General features: G+C 34.6%; 1 protein-coding gene across 1 annotated transcript in view; it reads left to right on the top strand.

The window, feature by feature from the left end:
• Positions 1–15,517, top strand: part of NSF (N-ethylmaleimide sensitive factor, vesicle fusing ATPase) — a 205,881-nt gene extending 190,364 nt beyond the window's left edge. The window contains exons 18-21 of the mRNA XM_074224391.1: positions 2,739–2,873; positions 4,170–4,283; positions 12,976–13,031; positions 13,467–15,517. Of these exons, the coding sequence (XP_074080492.1) occupies positions 2,739–2,873; positions 4,170–4,283; positions 12,976–13,031; positions 13,467–13,488 (327 nt within the window). The 3' untranslated portion in view covers positions 13,489–15,517. The remainder of the gene's footprint in view (positions 1–2,738; positions 2,874–4,169; positions 4,284–12,975; positions 13,032–13,466) is intronic.
• The last annotated feature ends 3,068 nt before the right edge of the window (positions 15,518–18,585 follow it).

The following is an 18,585-nucleotide window of genomic DNA, read 5'->3' as shown; positions in this document are numbered from 1 at the left end:
TCCTCTAGGATCTCTGATGGTGATAGCCTTCTCATATTAGAATATATACTAGTTTTTTGTCCTTTGTCCTTATGATTGCTTGCTCCTATTTACTTTTTTTTTGCTTCTCTTGAGTCTTGTGTTTTTATTCCATATTTTCTACTTAGCTTTCATCATTAAGAATGCTTATTTTATTAAAGATTATTTTATTAAAGATTTTATTAAAGATTAATTATTTCCCCCTGCAGTTTTGCTGCCTAAGTTATTCTTGCCTATAAACCTGTAACCTTTGCCTTCTAGAATATCATGTTCCAAACCCTCTGCTCATTTATAAAATCATGTTTTAGCTTTTTAAAATTCTCTTCATTCCTTTTAGAAATTCCTAAAATTGTTGAACTTATACTCAAAATGTGTTTGTTTTGTTTTTGATGTTTTATTTTTAGCCATTTTGGAGTCATTCTCTTCTGGGTTTGTGTCTTGTCACCATAATAGCTCTTTTTAGTGGATTCTTTTTTTTATTGTTGCTGTTCATTATTTCAGGCTGCTTCCTGACTTTGACCATGATGTTAGGGCCAGACTCAATGCATTTTCTAAAAGGACAGTCTGGCTATCTGGTATTGTTGTATTATTCCAGTTGGTCTTCTTTCTGTTCTTCACACAACTACACTGATTCACAGCCTCACTGCAATGGATCAGAGCACCTATCTCGTTACACAGTTCCTTCCATGTTAACTATTCCCATCTTTTATCATCTTTCCCAATTTGTGTTGTTTAAGCTGAAACTTTAGCACTGTTTTTATTTGCATTTCTCTTATCAGTGAGTTGGAAGATGCTGTTCATGTGGTTGTTAATACTTTGAATTCTTCTTTTGAAAATTATTTGTCCCTATCTTTAGACCACTTATCTATTGGATAATGAATATGGGTTGTGTTTCTGTGTCTTTGTGTTTATGTTTGTGTGAATTAGTACCAAACCCTTATCAGAGAAACAGAATATAAATTTTTTTTCTCCATTCCACTTCTTCCCTTCTTAGTCTAAGTACATTCATTTTCTCTAAGCAGAAGCTTTTCAGTGTCATATAATCAATATTATCTATTTCATCTTTTGTAAATTGTCTCTATCCTTCATTTGGTTAAGAATACCATGTCCATGGGGCAGCTAAGTAGCACAGTGGATAAAGCACTGGCCCTGGAGTCAGGAGTACCTGGGTTCAAATCCGGTCTCAGACACTTATAATTACCCAGCTGTGTAGCCTTGGGCCACTTAACCCCATTTGCCTGGCAAAAACCTACAAAAAAAACAAAACAAAACAACAAAACAAAAAAAAAAAGAATACCATGTCCTTTCCATAGCTGTGAGAGATATTTAATCTGTTTCTCTTCTAATTTTTTTAGAGTATGATCTTTAAAATTACAATCATTTAGAATGTATTATAGAATGAATATAGAATGAGGGATTTGTCAAAATCTAGTTTATGCCAAATTACTTTCCAGTGTTCTCAGCAATTTTTTATGAAATAGGGAGTTCTTTCCTAAGTAATTTATGTTTCACCCTTCATCAAATACTTGGTTATTGAGTTCCATTGTTTCTAATAGTCCCTTTTCTATTCTGTTCCATTTACCTCCCTCTCTGGTACCAAATGCTTTTGATGGCCTCTGCTTCACAATAGGTCTGAAAGTCCTGTTTGCCCTCTATTACTACCTCTTTATCTTTTTTTTTATATTTTGGATCTTTTGTTTCTCCATTGAATTTTGTTATCAAATTCTATAAAGCATTCCTTCAATAATTTGATTAGTATACCATTAAAAGTATAAATTCACTTTGATAGTGTTGTCATTTTTCTTATATTGGCATGACCCAGACATGAGCACTGACTCTTCCTCCAAGTATTTGTTTTTCTTTATTTCTTTAAATACTTTGTAATTGATTCATTTTTTATGTGTTTCAATAGATTGATCCCTAGGCACTTTATATAGTTTATAGTGATTTGGAATGAAATTTCCCTTTCTGTTCCTCTGGAATGTTGTTATATTACATATGAATGCAGTTAATTTTTGAATCTGCAACTTTGTTGAAGCTATTGTTTTGATTAATATGTTTGCTGATTCCCTAAGGGACATTCCATCATCATCATATCATTACCAAAAAGGGGTAGTTTTATCTCCTCTTTATCTATTACCATGGGTTCTTAAAGGAAGTGGAACAAGTGGAACACAGACTCTTCTTTCAAATTATATATTAAGTCTTTAAGCATGGATCCAGTAATAAACTGAGAGTCTTTCATCAGTAAATCATTGTTTAGAAATGCTCATCACCAGGTGAACCATAGGGTCAAATTTTTGTTCATAGCAACTCTCTAGCTAGCTGTTTGAAAGATTGTGGACTGTGTTGGTAGAGGGAACTCTCCAAATTAATAAGATCACTAAGCTATTAAAAGTTTAAACAAAAAAAAAAAGTTTAAACAACACTAAGACTTTTGGAATACCCAGTATATTATCATTGCCATTTTTTTTCAGTTTCCTGATTTTGTTTTCTTGTTTTGATTGGAGAGAAAGATTTCCTCAGAAGTTGTCCTCATTTCATACTAAATATTACCATTTTTCTCAGTCTTTTATACAGGAAATTCTGGATATTTTATTTTTCTTTATTCATTTTTATATTTAGGATTAAATGAATAGATTTTTTGCATGATTTCTTCTTTTTTTAGTATTCCTAAGATTAATTCTCTGAATTCTCAAATATTTTCTCCTTATGATCAGGGACGCAAGCTTCTCATCATTGGTACCACCAGCCGCAAAGATGTCCTTCAGGAAATGGAAATGCTTAATGCATTCAGTACCACCATTCATGTGCCTAACATTGCTACAGGAGAACAATTGATGGAGGCTTTGGAGGTGATAATAAATTAGTGAATTGATCTATGCATGCCATCCCTAAAATGTACCTCTCTGACCAAAGACATTGCTTATTGTGAATAAATTGGCAGTAGAATTCTTGGTAATTTATTTCAGTTAGGTTCAATACACAGAAAACTATGCTAATAAGGATGCATCTCTTCTGGAAGAGTGAAAAAAGTAAGTGTAGTTAGAAGCAAATCATTATCTACTTCTGCATTATGGTTATTATAGTCTGCACAGAGAATTGAAAAACCTCTTTCCCACACTTAGAAACCCTGGGAACAACATAGTAGCATGCTAATAAATTATATGGAGAAAAACGCATAGATTGTACAAGGCAGTAAAATAATTAAGAGTAAATTACCTAGAACATTTGTTTTGTCTTTTAGCATATTTATCTCTATCTTATCAGATTCATTATTAGCATTTGTATTCTAATATAAAACATTTTTTGCAGAAGCAAATGCAGAATTTCAGAAACTTTGCAGAATGAGAATGATTCTCAGGACTCTTTGTAGGATCAGTATTAATTTATTTAAAGTTCAGTGTGGATTCTTGAATCTAACCTTAGTCTATTTACTTTTATACTCTTGCATACATACCTGTACTAAATATCTGTTAAGTGATTACACTAATTATAGTGACCTGATGACAGAAGGCTTGAATGTCAACTTCTTTAAAACAAGAACTCTTTGTTTTTTGTGTTTGTGTCCCTATTGCCTAGCACAGAGCCTGACATAAAGTAGACACTTAATAATCTCACAAGTTCTGATAAATACTTGAATGGAATAACCATTATGATTTACTACATAGTCTCAATAATACGTTTTCAAATCCTTTTAAGAGAAATCCCAATAAAATGACAATTTAGTTACCATAGTTTAGCTTGTATACAGCCTTTATGTTTATTTGAGGAATAAGTTCATTATTCCTCTGTCTAATTTTTTTTTTGCAAAGTCTCTAGAGGAGAATGAAATATCAATTTATTCTATTATAATATAGGTAGCATGTTTTAGAAGTAAAAATTGGATTTTTCACTCTGATAATTGTTACATGTTTATGCTAAAAAAATTTGTGGAAATAAAACGAATGGTAAAGAAATATCTATTCGGGATTATAACTTATGTAGAACATGAGATCAAGGTTGATCATAATGTACTGTGAGAAGATCATAGCAATTTAATTGGCAGTAAAATATTCTAATCAATCTCTTAAGGATAAATGTAAGAATTAATATGTTTTTGGTGTGAATTTTAAGCCCCATTTAAATAATTCTTATTTTCGTTTTTCTAGCTTTTGGGTAATTTCAAAGATAAAGAACGTTCCACTATTGCACAGCAAGTCAAGGGAAAGAAGGTCTGGATAGGAATCAAGAAATTACTAATGCTGATTGAGATGTCGCTGCAAGTAAGAGTCATTGATAGGCCATTAAAGGATTTATTATTTTATTTTACAAAGGTTTAGTTTTAGCAAGCTAATGGTGTTATTACATTTCCCTTTAATTCAAGTCATGTAGAATATGTTTGCCTCTACAATTGTAAAATATATATTTCCTTTTTGTTCAAACAAATATAAAACATTAGCACTGAAAAGGATCTTAAACATCACCTAGTCAAATCTCTGTATTGCACAGAGCCTCAAGGTGATTTAGTTACTTTTATCTTAGACTTTAGAGATGTAAAGTGCCTTAAAGAACATCTTCACCAACTCCCCAACTTTCCTAGAAAAGAAACCTGAGCCCCAAAGAAGGGAAGTGACTTGCCCTGGTTCAAAAGCTAATGAACTATAGAACCAAGCTGAGAATCCAAGGCTCTGAGGTTGCTGCCTACTGCACCATTTACTGAACTTGGTTATGGTTTAATTCTTTATACTTTTGTCCAAAAGAATGTATCAATTGTACAGTTATCTTCATTTTCTCAAATCATTCAGTACAATTTCTGAGCATCTGCTATATGTACAATAGTGTAGGTACTTGCCTTAGTGGTCAAGCCTGTACAGTATACAAGACAAAGACAACTAGAAATTATTTTGATTAGGATCAGTCCTGAGCTAAGACATGAAATTTCTTTACTACCTTTTAATTTCTTCCTTCTGGAATTTCTTTTCTACCTTCTGTTCCAAATCTAGTTCTTCTGAATATTTATCTTGTGGTCCTATTCAGTAATTCTTCTGGCAAACTTATTTTTATTTAAAAAAAACTAGTCCTTACTAAATTGTTTTTCAGTATTTCAAAGGATTTGGGAATATCCTAATATGAGTATTTCCTTCAGAAATTAAAAAAAAATCCCTTTCTTATTAATTTTCCAAAGGAGGCCACACATGCTGAAGCTTTTCCTCCAGGGCTTCTTACATTACAAAGGTCCCAGGGATAGCATGAAAAATATCCTCACATTTATTACCTATACTCCATATATTACCATCCCACTTTCTTATTTAGTCACAAATCTTTTTGTTCTCCTCTATACAGCTTCTTGAACACAGTTCAGTAATGGTAATATCCCTTCCATGCTGACTCTGTTCCTTTGTGGCTTTCAATTTAGATTCTTCAAAAGTTGTGATACTCCATGATTCACAACCATAGAACACCAGAGATATTAATGTTAAAAAGATTGGCCTTGGAATTTTGGGAAGATGATGGCATGTTAAGACCTTTGGAAGCCTATTTTACCCACAAACACCCTAGGGAAAAAAAAAATTAAGATTACAGTAGAACGAACAATGATAAAATTAGAAAAATATAGTTACAAACTTTTCCATACAGTGCACAAAAGAATCCCAGAAGCCAAAGCATGGATTCAGACTAGCTCTTGGTTGTTCAGTGCCCAGAGATTAGTGCCTAGGCAGCCTGCCAAAAAAACAGCAGGAGATGGAGCCAGGCTGGCACTAGACAGTATAGTGTGCATTTCCAACAAAATTCAGTGCCCAGGCAGCCCCACTCAAGGCACTGCAGACAGCAAAGCACCAGGTAACTTGAGGCCTAGAAAACTCATCCCAAGCCACACAAGTAGAAATAGTCCACGTTAACCCCTCAGAAGCAAAGCATTTTGGGGTCTCCCAGTAAACCTGCTATCAGCACCATGAATAGCATCTGGGTGGACCTATCAGACTCACAGCAGAACCAAATCTAGGTTTGGAACTATGGAAAAAGAATGAGACCAAAAAGGGTCCAAGGACAAAATCTAAGTAAAGTCACTAGGAAACTGAGCCAAAACTCAATAATTCCTGCAGAAAGCAGGATCAAGTCTTACCATATACAGGACCAAACAGGATTTGCCCATGCAAGAGTTAGAAAGAGAACAAAATGGCATCCAAACCCAAAGCCCCAATTCAGAAATTGAGGCTAGAGATAATTAGTAAATAGAACAAAATGCTGAATACAATCAAGAAATACCTAGGACTGAGGTAAACCCAAGAGATAAACTCAGTGGAAAAGAGTAATAACTTCACATATCTAAATAGAGCCTCAGAGAAAAGAAAATCCTAGCACCAATAAATAAAGGAGTACCTGGAAGAAATGAAATATAAGGAATACAAAATGCAGTATTAGAGAAATTAACAGCTTAAGGAGAAAAACCTTGCAAGGAAAATTAATACTTAAAATTGATAATGGTAAGACTTGCCCTGGAATTGAACTCCCTAGAATTTGAGCCAAACCACAAGCAATGACTCTTTAAGAAAACAATAAATATTAAATTAAAGATATAAAATAAAAGACTGAAAATAGAAGCAAAAGAAATTTTACTATAATTAGAATCTTTGGACTACCTGAACATCATGAATAAAATCAAAACAATTCAGATATAATCCAAATGTAATTATTTGAAGAAATCATAAATAAAAAAACTGCCCCATAAATAAGAACTGCAACAAGAGGGCAAAGTAAAAACAAACTATTAGTCACCTCCTGAAAGGAGTACCAAAAATACAAAAACTTCAAGGAATAGGTATATATATTAGAAGGTTTAAAAAATGAATCTTATTATAGAAAGAAAAAGCAAAACTTTCTTGTCTTCATAGATCATGTATAAACTTGAATAAGTCAGGCAGAAGGAATTGGGAGGGAGGAATAAGGTAATATGCCAGGGAGGAAAGGAGAAGGAAGGAGAGGGAACAAGACCATAACCAAAATCCAAGGATTCCAGGTCAAAAGGAAAAAAAAAACTGGAAGCTACTAGAAAGAGATGAATTAAAATGCTGAGGAGCCACATTCAGAGAAACAGACGACTTTAGAAGGGAGAGGAAAGCCTGTAATGTAATAGTCCAGAAGGTAAATATAAAAGCTTACCACAAAGAATAATCTACCCAGCAAAACTTAATAAATTACTAGAGAGGGAAAAAATAAAACTTTATTGAAAGAGAGGACTTCCAAGCATCCCTGATAAAAAAATAATTGAACTGCACAGAATTTTAGAAGCACAAATTCAGAGAGCATTAAAAACAGAAAGGTAAATACATTTGATCATTAGAAGGGACTGTATGATGATGGATTGTTTACATTCTAACATAGGGAGGACATTCCTCTCAGTTTCTCTCAGGATTTTTATGTCTTCAAGTATCATAGATAGACCAAAATTAGTTAGGCAGAAGGTCTAGGAGTGTTCTGTTCTGCTTTATGTTCCTAGAAGAAGGAAATGGTTGGAATAGAGGAATATACTGTGAAATAAAGGAGAGGAAAAGGGAAGGAACTTTATTCTGTTAAATGAAGGAGAGGAAAGGGGAAGGAACTTTAGTTTCTCATATAATAGTGACATACAAGGTGAAGACTTTGAGAATATAAAGGAAAAGGTCCAGGGGAATTATCCCATGAACCTCATTTTTATCTGAACCTTGACCAAGGAAAGGTGAATATATTCATACACATGCTTGTACCCACATATACAAGCAACAGGGTACAAATAAATTAATCTCAGCAGGGGGAATAGGAGGAAACAGAGAAGGAGAGACAGAAGATAATATTGAGAAGAGAATAGTCTTAAATTTCAACATCACAAGATACAGCATAAAAAGGAAACTAGAAGAAAAATATGATTGAAGACTAGGCAAAGAGAAGAAAAGGTAAGCAGAACAGAAACATCCCTTCAATTGAAGATCACTGGTATTAAACAAAATCTTCCTTTCCCCCCAATTACCTTCTTTGTAAAGGGGGGGGTACAAGGGATGTAAGAGAATGGGATGTAAGGAAATGCAAAAATCTACATTCTTCATGAATGCAAATGGAATGAATTCACTCATAAAATGGAAAAGGATATAGTAGAATGGATTAGAAAGTAGAACAATATTTTGTCTACAAGAAACATTTGAAACATAAAAATTCATACAAATAAAGGGCTAGAAGGAGGATCTATTATGTTTCATATACATTCAAAAAAAGGAAGGCTAATGGAAGAAATATGAAATATGCAGAACTATTGTGTATAAAAACTTTACAGGTATGAAGCAGAAATATTTTTTATACACAGAGAGACCTGGTATAGCATTAACTATGTAAAGGAAAAGTTAATAAACTTGAAGGAAGAATTATTCAGTAAATCTAATGATGAGGGACAACTTCAATGTATCCCTTTCAGAACTAGATAAATATAACAAAAAGATAAAGAACAAAGAAGTTAAACACCCAAATAAAACTTTAGGGAAATTAGAGATGATAGACAAAGATAGATCCTTTATTGGTCCATAAAAAAAAAACAAATACAGAAAAGCAGAAATACTAGACTCTTTATTGAATAAATGCAATAGAAATTATATTCAATGAAGGATCTTTAAAGAGAAGATGAAAAATTAATTTGATAGAGGGCAATTAGGTGACACAGTGGATAGAGCACTGGCCCTGGAGTGAGGAAGCCATGAGTTCAAATATGGCCTCAGTCACTTGATAATTATTAGCTATGTAACCTTGGGCAAGTCATTTATCCCCATTGCCCCACAAATAAGCAAAAAAATTTAATTGGAGATTAAATAATTCTAAAAAGGCATGTATTAGAGGATAAAGCATAGATTTGATAGAAAGTGTCAGCAAAGAGACTACAAGCCACAACTACATACCATGACCACTAAAAACAATTTAAGAGAAAATTTATATCTCTGAAATAGAAATTCTTAAAGTTTTGCATGTCTTGGAATCCTTTGGTGAAGCCTTTGTACCCCTTCTCAGAATAATGCTTATTGCCTACATTTATAACTGAAGGAAATAATAAATTTAATTTAGAGGTTAGTGAAAATATTTATCTCCTGAAATCTATACATGGACCCTAAATTAACAATTCTTCTTCTAAATGCTTTCATCATCCAAAAAAAAAAAACAACCCTCAATTAATTGATCATATAATTTAAAAAAAACCTAGAAGAGCAACAAATCAAAAAATTTCAGCAAAACATCAGAGAATTTCTGAAAATCAAAGAAAATATTAACAAAACTGAAAGCAGTAAAGAAAATATTGAATTAAAATTCTTAGAACTAAAACAATGAAATATATAAAATCAACTCATCTCATTAAAGAAGTAGCCTACCTGCTGCAGTGAAGTATTGTATATAGCTTATTCTTGTAAGACATTGGTACAAGGTCTATTATTGCATATTTCTAAGGTGCTGAGCTTTTATATATGTAACCCAATGCTAATGTTCAAAGTAAAAAGTAACCATTGAAAGCATGAAATAAAGTTAACTTGTCTCATTAAAAAGAGATAAACCCTATTGTTCTTATCAAAACTAAAAATGGTGGGGTAGCTAGGTGGCAAAATAGATAGAGCACCAACCCTGGTGTCAGGAGTACCTGAGCTCAAATCTGGCCTCATGTGACACTTAATAATTACCTAGCTGTGTGGCCTTGGGCAAGCCACTTAACCCCATTGCCTTGCAAAAAAAAAAAAACTTAAAAAGGAACATTCCCAACTGAAAATGAAATAAAGGAAACCATTTGTCCAATGATATGCCAGCAAAATCAGTAACATAGATGAAAACGATTAATATTTACAAAAATATGAAATGCCCAGATTGGCATAGGAATCAGATTATTTAAATAACTCAATATCAGAAAAAGACAAAGAACAAGCCATAAATGAACTCCCAAAAGTTTGGGGGGGGGGGGGAATAACAGGATGAGTTTATTCAGATAAATTTACAAATGAATTCTAACAAACATTCAAGACTGGTTCAATACAGTACAGTACTGGATCTATAAAATAGTTCAGTGGTTCCATGAGAACGTCATGAAACCTTATCTGGATTCAACCCAATGCTCTTTCTATACCATACTAAAGTGAAGAATATTCTAGAAGAATTCAATGAAAACCCTACCACAATAGAATTGGAGCTCTTTTGTCTTTGTCTCTACTATTGCAAGCCTTGTCCCCAGTACTTAGTTTACAGGGAAAGAAATTTCCTAATTTTGGTCTTTGCCTTTTTTTTTCTCTCACTCTGGATGTTGAGCCCAGCCAACATTTCCAATCCAATTTGTTACCTGACCTTTCGTATTTTCCCACCTTATCTTCAGAATAGCATCCCTAATTGCCTTTTCTGTTCAATATATTTCACAGCAAAACAGATTTTTAAAAACTGAGAATTCGTGAGGTGGCTAGGTGGCGTAGTGGATAAAGCACCGGCCCTGGAGTCAGGAGTACCTAAGTTCAAATCTGGTCTCAGACACTTAATAACTACCTAGCTGTGTGGCCTTGGTCAAGCCACTTAACCCCATTTGCCTGGAAAAAAAAACCTAAAAAAAAAAATTGAGAATTCATTAAAAGAAAAGAGAAATCTGAAATTCATCATTGGATTCATGAACAAATGTTTAGAGAAAAATATGAACATTATAAAAATGAGTCCCCTGCTGATTACTTTAAATGTATGGTTTTAGGAATCTAAACTTTGGAGGATGAATTAAAATACTAACTGTGCTATTTTTGAATAAACTGATTTACTTGCAGTAGTAAATTAAAATTGCAGACTAATCACCTTGTTCAAGATTCTTTTTGGTAAAGGTATAGATACAGGTGTATTGGCTCTTTTCTTGGAAGATGATAAATCTGTCAGAGTGCTCAGCTGCATTCTTCATTTTTTAGTCTCAGAACTTAAAAAAAAATCATTGCATAAAGAAAAATATGTAGCTCTTTTCCCCCCAACCCCCACCTTCTTCCTTTGATGCCTCCAAGTCAGGGATCAAGTTAATGCCTCTTATGTATTTGGGGTAAAAAGAAGAGTGTTGCACTTGGGCCTAATCTTCAGCCAACTGACATTTCATAGACCTCTAGGTTTGAACTCCTTCATGTCAAATGGATTTCGTGCAGCTGAATGAATTCTCTTTAGATCTGCTTAAGAGAGGCTGAACCTAAGTGAAGAGGCATGTAGTTTAGCAGAATATAAGTCATGTTACCTCTCTGTTCACCATACACAATTCTGTTAAAACTTGCACAGTACTGAGGATCTGCTCTGACTAGATGTCACCTGAGGGAATAAAGTCATTTATCTAGATTACTTTTTTCCTCTCTTTCTCTTGACTTTTAATTCCATAGCTACAGGCAAGTCAGTAAGTCATTGCTCACACATATTAAATATATTTAATGGGCAAAGACCTGCAAGTACTGACTACAACAGAGTTGTAGCCAATTTCATTTTTTAAAAATTTGACAATTGAGTCACATGTAGTTTTATTTCTAAGGAAGAAGAATGTTTCTTTTATTAAAAAGTCACACTTTTCCTAAGTGGTTTGTAGTATGACCTCTCAACTGTGATGCATATGAAACTCTTTTTCTTGTTTCCTGAGATAGAAAAAGTCAGTAATCTTAAAAAGAAATTCAATTGCATTTGTACCCAGAAAGCTGTTCCTGAAGGGAAGGGAGTTCCCTCTTGGGGAATCAGACTCTTGTCCTAGAACATTTTTTTAAATTAGGTATGTTTCTTACAATCCAAGCTCCTCTTGGAGCACTTGAAATGATTTTTGATGTGATCATTTTCAAAATCATTTGACATTTCTGCTAGATCAGTATGAGTGGAAAGTGGTAGGGAAATTTATTTTTACTTTATAGAAGTTAAAAATGGAAATCAGTGATGTGACTATTAACAGAACTATCTTAAGTTCTGCTTCTTTTCTTTTCTTTTTTCTTTTTTTTTTAGGTTTTTTCAAGGCAAATGGGGTTAAGTGGCTTTCCCAAAGCCACACAGCTAGATAACTATTAAGTGTCTGAGATGGAATTTGAACCCAGGTATTCCTGACTCCAAGGCCGGTGCTTTATCCACTACGCCACCTAGCTTCCCCCCCCCCCCCCCCCCCCGCTTCTTTTCTTGAAGAATTCTAATGGCCTTCTTTCTGCTTTCAACTTCACAACACCCCTCTTTTTAGGTGGAAACTAAGACCCAGAGAAGGGAAATTGTTGATCATGACAGAGTGATTCATAAGTCTTCTGTTCAGTTTCATGACTGGTCATTAAGTTATCATTCAAACTTGTTTTGTTTCAGATTTAGTAGTACTTTTGTTTTGTTTCAGTTTTAGTTTTGCCCCTTTTTTGACCTGACCCTGTGTATTGATTGAAGAGATTTTCTCTTAATCGTTAGATGAGGGAATGGAGAATGCCAGGAGCTATAAGCTAAGCATTTAACCCTCTGAAGTGGATGTTATTATCCTCATAAAGAAACTGAGGCAAACAGGTTCATTGACTTGCTAGTATCTGAGATTGGATTTGAATTCAGGTTTTCCTGACTCTAGGCCAAGAGTTTAATGTATTTAATTTGAGTTCTTTGTTAATGGTCACCTGCCCAAGTTACTTATACATGTCTTATGAGCATGTAATGTTTTTCTTATGCTGGCTATAGCTAAAGAACTCCTGAAGTTCTTTGTGTGGGCAACTAAACCGATCAAAATAATGGCACCCTGTTGTAGACCTGAATGTGGGAAGCTGTGTTTGAAGACCTGGCTCTGTTTCAAAATAACTTGGTAGTCTGTTATAGATCATATTAATGTAGAAAAGCCTGACAAGGTGCTTCGTTGGTCAGTCAGAAGGTAACTGAAATGGTGCTATTAGTGTTTATTTAGGATGAAATAAGTATATAGTTTACTTGATGTACAGTATATTGTTAACCTAGATTTCTTTTCTTTTCTGTTATATTTAGATGGATCCTGAATACCGTGTGAGAAAATTCCTGGCACTCTTAAGAGAAGAAGGGGCGTAAGTAGATACATTTAAAGCTGTCAACCCAGCTTACATTTTGATAGCTGCCTCTGTTTAATCCTGCTGCATCCATGTTTCTAATAGTTGCTGTTGTTTACATATTAGAATTCTCAGCCATACTTGTATTTCTTTCCAAAAGTATTTGCTATCATTTTAGGTGTGATCAAAAAACAAACACAAATATTTTGCTGATGATTTGTTTTCCCTGACCTCTGTCTCTAAACTTGTTATCAGTAAAAACTAATGGTGCATATTTAGTGAATATGATCTTGCCCTGTTTTGAAATGCTTTTTCTGTATATAGCCACTGCAGTTATAGGAAGGAAAAGCTCTGAAAGACTTTTTTTACTGGTTTGCTTTTGGGAAGGTTCATGTGATAAATGAGGGATAGTCCCATCAGTCTAGTAATGGTCTCCTTCATGTTTCTTTGCAGTAATCCCCTTGACTATGATTGAATGTGGACTGTCTGCAGTACAAAGTGACCAAGGAAAGTGACCAAGGTGAAGATGACCACCATGCATCTTATTCAAGGGCACTGGACAAATGGAAATGCAACTCTACCTTCCATAAGCCCTGTCTGCATGTGTAGTGCAATATATTCTCATTCCTTATCCTCGTCTTAGATACTCTGGTGTTTTTGTGGCAGGTGATAGGTTGCTTGGGTGTTGTGTTTCTGTTTCTGTGCAGATCAAGAGAAGACATTCTCACTCAGTTTTTAGGTGTGGAAGGAATGTACTTTACTTGCTAACATACATTTCAAGTGTCCTGCCCCATATACCACCAGTAAATTTAATGAGCATTGCAAGTAAACATCTTGCTTGTTTAACTGAGACCAAAATCATCATAAAGAAGTGGGACGTGAATGGAACCTCAGAGGGATGTGATTCTTTATGTATCATTGATGTATTTAGATGTCAAAGACAAAGATTAGATTACAGATTTCCAGAATATCCATTATTACCTTTGCCTATACATATATGAATCTGAATTTCACACTTTCTCTTTCTTTGTTTATTTGTTTGTTTGAATGAAGTTTGCAATTTGTAGTCAGAATATTTTTCCTGGTAGGAGAACAGAATATCACTATAGAGGCAGCAATGTGTTGAAAACCCAGAATTTCCCCTTAATATTATTTATTTGATTTGGAGAAATTCAGCCTATTACTACTTTAAATGGTTGTTAAAAACCAGTAAGAGTTATTTGTGGGAAAGTGTATTACCCTAAACAGTAATGATTTATTAAAAATCATTCAGAAACTTCTTTTGTGCTAATTAGTGTTCAACATTAAAAGAGCCAATTCATTAGTGCACCATGAAGTTTGTTAGAATCCCTAAATTTTTCTTTCCCCAATGAGAAAACTAAAATTACAGTCTAGCTTTTCTTCCTTTGGAACCAGCTACCAAAGTGCTGATCTATACTATGCAGTATCTAGGGAATATGCTATTTTTATTAATTGAAATATCCAAAAATACTCCCTTTCCCCTAATCTTTTGATCTCATTGTAGCAAGTATGTCAAATTTTAGTTATCATCTGCCTGTTTCTTCCAAAAGAGGCAAGGCAATCAACTAATTTCTTTTTGATGGCTTTTCTGATAACTGAGTTAGATTGTGTCTAATTAGGTCAACTCATTTGGTAATGAGGCTTGCAGAGCATGCCACTTTCTCCATCAGCCCTACCTTCATAGGACAAGCAACCCAAGCCCAATGGCAGAGTTTGATGCTGGCCTGGCCAACCCACCGCCAGACTTCCAACCCCAGCGTGATTTGTCCTCCAGGTGGGAAAGCAGACCATTCTCCAGCCTTGCTGGGTAGACTTTTAGCAGTCTTATGCATGTCATCAGCTTTCTTTTGGGATTTTCATCCTCTATTCATTTTAAGTGATGTGTACTGTGAAAATCTGTGATTTCCAGTGGCCAGTATCCATGGTGATCCCTCTCTGTGTAAAATCTTGCAACTTCCTCTTCCCAGGAAATCAGCACATATTATATTAACTTAATGTCTCTGGTTAAATGAGGTAAATGTTTTTATTGTGCTTTTGTCCAAGGATATATTGAAAACTATATCATATTTAATGCCAATGACTGGATGCAATAAATAGCACCTATACTTGGAAAAGTTTGTCAGCCTCATGACTTTGCTCAAGTAGTTGGGTAGTCTATTGACTAGGTTGTGAAGAGAATTAAGATACCAGCAGAAGCTACTTAGTTCAGTCTTTCTTTAGGGGTGGAGAATAGAGTAAGGATACTATTTTTTAAGTGTGGTTATATTTTTCCCCCACTATCAATCACAAGTTAAGTATAAAAGAGGTATACTACAAATAAAATTGCAAGTACTTTATTTTATTTTTCCCATTGGGAAACTGAGGTACAGAGGCCATGCAATAAGTCAGTAACGAAATTAGAAAGAGAAACTTCTTAATTAGAACCATACCCTTCTCTGAAGCATACAAATTAAGCAGTTCCACCCTTCCCCTTGGGGCTCTTCACAGAACTTTTCATGGTAAATTTTGGGGTCCCTCTGGGATTTGGGGGATATGAGTGGGTTTATTACTTGTTTTGCATTTTTTTGTGGTATGTGTAAACTCCTTCAGAGTACCTCTGAAACCCGAAGTCACCAAATTAGAATGTAGACCATCCCATCCCAGAAGTTTTTGTTCCTGATCTAGACTTCTCCTAGGACAACCTGAAGCCTTGGCATTGGGGGGGGGGGGGGGGGGGGCGGAGGTGGTCTCTCTCTAAATCTCCCTAAGGAGTGTCCAACGGCATCTGAAAACTCAAAGTCAAACTACTTTGATTCACTGTTGATTTCTCTGGAAATGTGCTTGATGAAGTATCCTAAGAATGGCTTAAAAGCAAGAACCCAGCAATTACAAATCTGAAGTTAACCAGCACACAACTTATTTATAGTCCAACAGGGAGCTTCCTCCCCAGATGAACAATCAAATGATTTCTATCAGATTTCTTTTAAAACTTCAAAAAAGGAGAATGACTTCTTACCTTATTCACACTTCCCTTCAATCCTCACTCTTCACTCTTGGGTCAGTGACTTAAGCTCTTTATTTGGTAAGCCTTTTTTTTTTTACTATAGAAAGGGATATAACCAGTGATGTGCTAATAATTGTTTAACAACCAGCTCTAAGAGGGCAGTGGCAGAATGTATGACACACTTTGCCATTTAATCCACTTTATTAATATTTTCTTTCACTTTCTTTTTCTTTCACTTTAGATAAGCATCAAAACAATAAATCAAGCCCTGATTTGTAGCATTTGCACATTTCCAGGGAGTAAATATTTACACATTGAAAAATTTAACCATCAACTCTCATGAAATTTTTGGAACTGGCTCTAGCACACCCTTGGATATAAAGTATAATTATCTCTAAAATAATGTAAATCTCCTTACATTTTTTTTAATGCAGGTATTTTGAAACTCCTTTGGGCTTCAATAACAGTTCACTAAACCTAGCTTTTTAGTATCTGACTACAACTGATGGTGAACACATTCTATTCAAAAAAAACCATAGTCTCAGGTAAAGACAAATCCAGTTTAAAGATAGAAGCATTCTTTCTTTTTCTTTCTCTGGTAACCTGCTTGTAAATCTCTTCAAAGCAGTGGAAACAATGAATGGTTTGTACCAGTAATAATAATGTTATCTGTGAATTTTTAATTGAGACACTAAAAATATATCCAACTGCTTATGTTCTGTCAGGCATTGCCAGGACCATGTTCTTGAAATAAACCCACTGGGTGTTTGTGCTCTATGACAAAGCATTCAAATTTTTAAAAATATCACCTCTGATCAATAAGAATCCCTACTACATGAACAGAAATAGCATAAAATTTGCAAGATGAGATAGGCCATTGACATAGTCTCAATCCTGTATTACTTCAGGAACATAAGATGAACAGGAACATCATACACCCTCTCCCCCTGCAAAACATTTATTGGGTTTCTTTTTTTGCAAGAGGGGGGTGGAGAATGAAATGAGAGGCAGGAGAGAATCACCAATAGCAACTATAATTCCATCCCCCCACCAATTAATTTACTTTCCATCATCAATCAAGGAAAAAAAAGTATGTAAAATTGCCATTTATTCTGCTGCTTAGCATCACCATTTCCTTGTCTCTCCATGCCTTTTTCCATCATTTTTGCTTCTTTTCTCTGCACTTCTCCCATTATTTTCCCTTCTTTCTTCCATAGTAAATGATATAACGTAGAAGTGAACCTTCTAATTAGTTTTCATTTTATCTTTTCTTGAAGATCTTATTTCCTTTCTTTTTGTTAATTCTTTGTGGCCATTTCCATGAGGAAAATTATATTCTTAGTATTCTTAGTTCTTTCAACCTATGATGCTAGAACATGGTGAGTTTCCTCAGGGTAAACTGCAGTTTGTCACTGACCTTTCATCAGTTCATAGGAGAGAGAGAGATCAAGAGATAGATCTGGTTTTCCCTCCCTTATGTTAAGGCCTTGTAGCAGGGGTACTTTATAGCACTAAATCTTTTTTCCTGACAAGGGCCAAAATTTAAAAATTAGTCTACTGTATTTAGTCAAATAATTCAAGCCCTACAAAACTCCTAGATTTATTGAATTTTGAGTCCCACCTGTGGTTGCCTTGGCAGCACTGGTCCAAATGATTTCAGCCTGCTTTGAAGAATGGAAGGAAGGGGATGCAACTACCTCCTGCCCATTTAATTTTTGCAAAGTTCCAATTATTGAGAACTTCTATCAAAATAATATCTAACATCTACATACTGCTGATAGTTTTTGCCCTCTGGGGTTACATAGAACATAATTCTCTCTGGGATGACAGCCTTTCAAATAAGACAACTATTGTGTTCCCTTCACACCCTTCTTGCCCTCCTCCTGATCCTGTGTCTCCTTTACCACTTAAAAATAAACATCATTTCTTTCACCTTATTCTTCTAAGGCTGTTTCCCCCAAGTTGTCCTCTGGGATATGTGCTAACTTAAAAGCTCACAGTAATCCTCATGATGTCTGATTAAAATTGATTGAAGTTGATTATTAAGGAGTCAATTACAAAAGAATGGAAAAATATTCTCTCCAAACTCTTTTTGGAGTACACTGGTAAATATTGATCCATCCTTAATCCTCATTACTATAAATTCTAAAGGTTGTTTGATGATAAGAGAAAGTACAGAATAAATAAATAGTATTATGAAAATACTAAAACACTTGAGCTTCAGAGAGAGTTGCTATAGGTAGAACTGTGCAACTGGGTCTAAAAATGGGAAGAACCGTTCCCCATTCTGAATTATTGAATCTCATGCTTTATAAGAATTAGCTAAACTTGGTATTTCAAACCAAAAAACAAACCCATTCACCTGGAATACACCTACTGAGAATTCCTACTCTTAACTGTCAGTCTACAAATCCTGTTTTCTGTGAAATTAAGAGACCTGGAATGCCATTTCCCACTCACCAGTCATCATCCTCATTCTATGACTTATTCCTTGTGGTAGGGCCTGGAGGAAACAGTGATATTTTACAGTGATATTTACATTTTTAAAGACCAGCATTTTGTAAAATA

Source organism: Macrotis lagotis, chromosome 2 (genome assembly GCF_037893015.1).
Source record: "Macrotis lagotis isolate mMagLag1 chromosome 2, bilby.v1.9.chrom.fasta, whole genome shotgun sequence".
NCBI classification, from domain to species: domain Eukaryota; kingdom Metazoa; phylum Chordata; class Mammalia; order Peramelemorphia; family Peramelidae; genus Macrotis; species Macrotis lagotis.
Note: the sequence above shows the minus strand (reverse complement) of the source record. Positions and strands in the feature narration are given on the sequence as shown.